The sequence below is a fragment of the Lactuca saligna genome, chromosome 1 (assembly GCF_052625555.1).
Source record: "Lactuca saligna cultivar CGN05327 chromosome 1, ASM5262555v1, whole genome shotgun sequence".
Classification (NCBI taxonomy): domain Eukaryota; kingdom Viridiplantae; phylum Streptophyta; class Magnoliopsida; order Asterales; family Asteraceae; genus Lactuca; species Lactuca saligna.
In genome coordinates, this window is record NC_136417.1 from 40,991,171 (window position 1) to 40,995,062 (window position 3,892).

A 3,892-nucleotide genomic window follows, 5' to 3' on the forward strand; every position below is an offset into this window, starting at 1 on the left:
TTCTTCTGTTTGTGCCGAACAGATCACATGTAGACATTAGCCTTCGCAAACTGTTTTTTTTTTTTTTTTTTTAAAGATTACAAACCTAAAAATGTTTGTGCGTTCTCTTCTTGATGCAGATGAGAACAAGAGTCTTCTAACATCTTCATATATCTTCTCACCTAAAAAAACACATATCTTTATTTTGTTTAGATTTTTTTAAATGAATATTTATTCAAACTTTATTAATGATAAAGAATTTGAAAAAAAAAAATGTTACAATGTTTTAGAAAAAAAAGTTCGACGATACAAAAAAAACATTTTTGACAAATTTATAAATAAAGATTTATTATAATAATGGTCATTCAATTGTTTACATAAATATGAAAAAAAAATTATAATATATTCTTATATTTTGTATGTCAAATTTTATAAAACATTATTAAATACAATATCATCAATTTCTTGGAAAAATATTTTTAGTCCGTTTTTAATTGATTTAATTGAAAAAAAAAATCGAAGTTTATATCCATGCATTTATATGTCAAATTCTTCGGTTTCTAATTATAATGTTTAAATGTAACTTAGCGACCAAAATTATTGGTTTTTATAACATATATACGTTAATTCGTCTATTTTATTTCATTTTTTATACAATATATATAAAAATTAATATAGATTTGTTAATTATTTATAACAAAGTTATAAAAATATTAAAAAACAGTTTGAAGAAAAAAAAAATCAATTTAAAAAAACAAGCAATCTTCTTTATTCAGATTGTAAACATTTAATTTATCTTTTTTACGATTTATCTTTTCTATTGTAGATGTCAAAAAATCATATCTGCAGACTGCAAACATTTTGAATCAAATAAAAAACACCACTTTTGAGAGAGAGAGAAAGAGAGAGAGAGAGGACAGAGAGAGACTAAAATGGGAAAAGGGTGTGTGGGGGAGCGGGTTTACTTGTAGAAAACCAAGACCAAGGGTAACACTCAAAAGGATCATCAATAGGGGGTGGGTCCTAGGTACTGTTCATGCATACGCAATGGATCAAGATTAGGGATCAGGTTCACCTTTTAACATTTGTCATTCACCATAACCTGTGTTTTACCGGTCTATCCTTGTGTATGCTTTCCTTCTCTCTCATCAATGAGAGTGTGATACGTGTGAGATGATACACTTGATGTATATCGTATATAGTTGATATACATAGACAGCATATAGATATACTGTACACATCTAGTCTGTACTATTTTAGGGTATGATGTGTTCTGAAGAACAAACACAGACATGGGTCCAAGCTCATTCTAACCTTTTTCTTTGTGAAGGAGTGATCGGCTTCTTCACATCCTTTCACTAGAACCCTCTCTTCCCTATCATAAATTCAGTCTTTCAGTTATAGAAAACTATTGGAACGAAACACTAAAACAAAAAAGTGAAAGAAATGGATGAAACGTATAGGCTGAGGGATCTATCCCATTACATGAACGGAACACCCATCTTCCCTTCCATATCTCTGCAGCCACAGACTCAGCCTCCTCGTGACCTGCACTATGCCATGGTGATGTTGGGAGGTGGTCCTGGTGGTGGTGGAATGTCGTTTGGATCTGATTCAACGATGGGTATGGGGTCAACAACTTCAGGTCTTAGCGCAGACAGCGGTGGCGGTGTTGGCGGTGGTGGTGGTGGTGGCTGCGGAAGTGGTGGTAATGGTTTAGACATGGAAATTGGTGGTTATGGTGGAAGATGGACAAGGGAAGAAACTCTAACACTTCTTGAGATCCGATCAGGACTTGATTCTATGTTTAAAGAAGCTAATCACAAAGGCCCTGTATGGGATGAAGTTTCCAGGTAATCTCTCTTATTCTCTCAACATCCCACACTAGGCATTTTCCTTTTAGAACAAAATTTTGGGGTTTTCTCTATATAAAACAAGTTGTTTTGCTTCCCTCAAAGTGGTTTTCTCTAAAGAATATAAATATATTATAGAATCCTAACTCCCAAGAACCTCAACAATTATGCAGAGCTTTCTTACAAAGCTTATCACTTAATTATTTTTCTTTATTCCTTCTTATTTGCTAATTTAATGTTTAAAGATCAAAGCTTTACCCTTTTATGATGTAAATAAAAGTTTCGCTTCAAAACATTCACATTATACTTGTAGGGTTTGATTAATTCTCTTAAGGTTTAGTACGTATAGCTTTCATGAAAACTATTTTATGAAGTGTACAGAATTTTCACTTCTTTCAGTTGAATCAAGTAACAGATCAGATTGAATAGAGACCAAAAAGACGCACCTTTCATGGCTAACATTAAATAGTCATATAAAGACTCCAATTTGGCTATTCGTATTCGTGCATGATTATCACTTAAAAGCTTTACTGAGACCTTTGAATAACTAGGTTCAGTTTCCTCATTCCCAAAACTTTTACCTTCATTCTTTTGTCGTTTACTTTTCAGGATAATGTCTGTGGAACATGGTTATAGAAGAAGTGGGAAAAAATGCTGTGAGAAATTTGAAAACTTGTACAAGTATTATAAAAAGATCAAAGGAGGAAAAGCTGGAAGACAAGACAAGAAGCATTACCGATTCTTTAGCCAAATAGAAGCTATATACGGGGAAACAAACGCTAGTACCAATCAGGATCAGGATCCTAACCTGCTTTCAGTCTCTAATAATTTACACCTTTCAAATAATCCATCTGTGTTTGATCCTTCCTCAAGTGACTTCGGAAATCACTATGCACCATTGGTTCCGTTCAAGGAAGATAGTGATTGTGTGGAGAGGACGGATAACAAGAAGAGCCTTGGCAAGAAATATTGGAAAACCATGATAACAGACTTCATCGAAACAAAGACACAGACACTTATGGCGAAACAAGATGCATGGATGGAGAAGATGATGAGGACGATAGATGAAAAGGAAAAGGAGAGAATTTCAAAAGAGAAGCAATGGAGGAAAGAAAACGCTGCAAGATTAGAGATAGAAAAGAAGTTTCGAGCAAAAGAACGAGCATGGATGGAGTCTCGAGATTCAGCTTTAATGGAAGCTTTGCACAAACTAACAGAAAACAAATCATGTAGCATTAAGAGTTCGTCTCCCGAGCATAGTAATGATCAAAATCATAATGTCGCAGGTTGGGGAGAAAATGAGATTACACATCTAATACAACTAAGAACTAGCATGGAAACAAGATTTGAGCATGGAGGGTGTATGGAAGAGGTTCTCTGGGAGGAAATTGCCTTATCAATGGCTTGTTTGGGTTACAACAGAAATGCATTGATATGCAAGACTAAGTGGGATCACATAAATTTTCAATTGAGAACCAAGAAACGAAAAGAGAATACCAGATGTTCAAATTCGTATTCTAACCACAATAACAACATTCATCAAGCAGGTGAAAGAAGTGATTCACAAAATGATCCACATAATGATGGTGGCTATAGGGCCCTAATGAATGATCCTGAGCTGATCGGGAATTATTATGGGAATAAGATCACCAAAGGAGTGAAATATTAGGCACTGTTAAGGGTGTGGTAAAATAATTAATGAAAGTATGTTGGCAAGGATTAAGTTTGACCATATGTAAGGAAATATTTAAGAAAGATCTGATAGTGTTACTTGATTATGTAAAAGATATGTCATACTATATATATATGCATGCATGGAAACATCTGACTAAAACTGATGTCAGTGATAGTTAATATTAAATATATCCACTGTTTAGTTTGATGTTACTTGATCTTTTCATTGATTAGCTGATAATACTTTGAAGAATGGTTCAAATCTTCCTCCATGATTGATCAAATTTATATCGACTGGATTTCAGATTTAATTCTTCTGATTTTACTTTGTAGAGTATCCTCAGATAAGAAGAATCAACTCCATCAAGTAACATTTAGTTACTCTA

The 3,892-nt window shown here is 33.6% G+C and overlaps 1 protein-coding gene across 1 annotated transcript; it reads left to right on the forward strand.

Moving 5' to 3' along the window:
• The first annotated feature begins 1,237 nt into the window (after positions 1 to 1,237).
• On the forward strand, positions 1,238 to 3,661 carry LOC145033807 (trihelix transcription factor PTL-like). The gene is made up of 2 exons (XM_078982334.1): positions 1,238 to 1,832; positions 2,442 to 3,661. Exons 1-2 carry the CDS (start codon positions 1,426 to 1,428, stop codon positions 3,499 to 3,501), a joined length of 1,467 nt encoding a protein of 488 aa, XP_078838460.1. The 5' UTR covers positions 1,238 to 1,425; the 3' UTR covers positions 3,502 to 3,661.
• The last annotated feature ends 231 nt before the right edge of the window (positions 3,662 to 3,892 follow it).

Bases quoted from the DNA above. Each gene is read 5' to 3' on its own strand.
- LOC145033807 (XM_078982334.1), top strand. From the start codon at position 1,426: ATGGATGAAACGTATAGGCTGAGGGATCTATCCCATTACATGAACGGA. The intron at 1,833-2,441 runs GTAATCTCTCTT...TTTACTTTTCAG, and splicing joins GTATGGGATGAAGTTTCCAG to GATAATGTCTGTGGAACATG.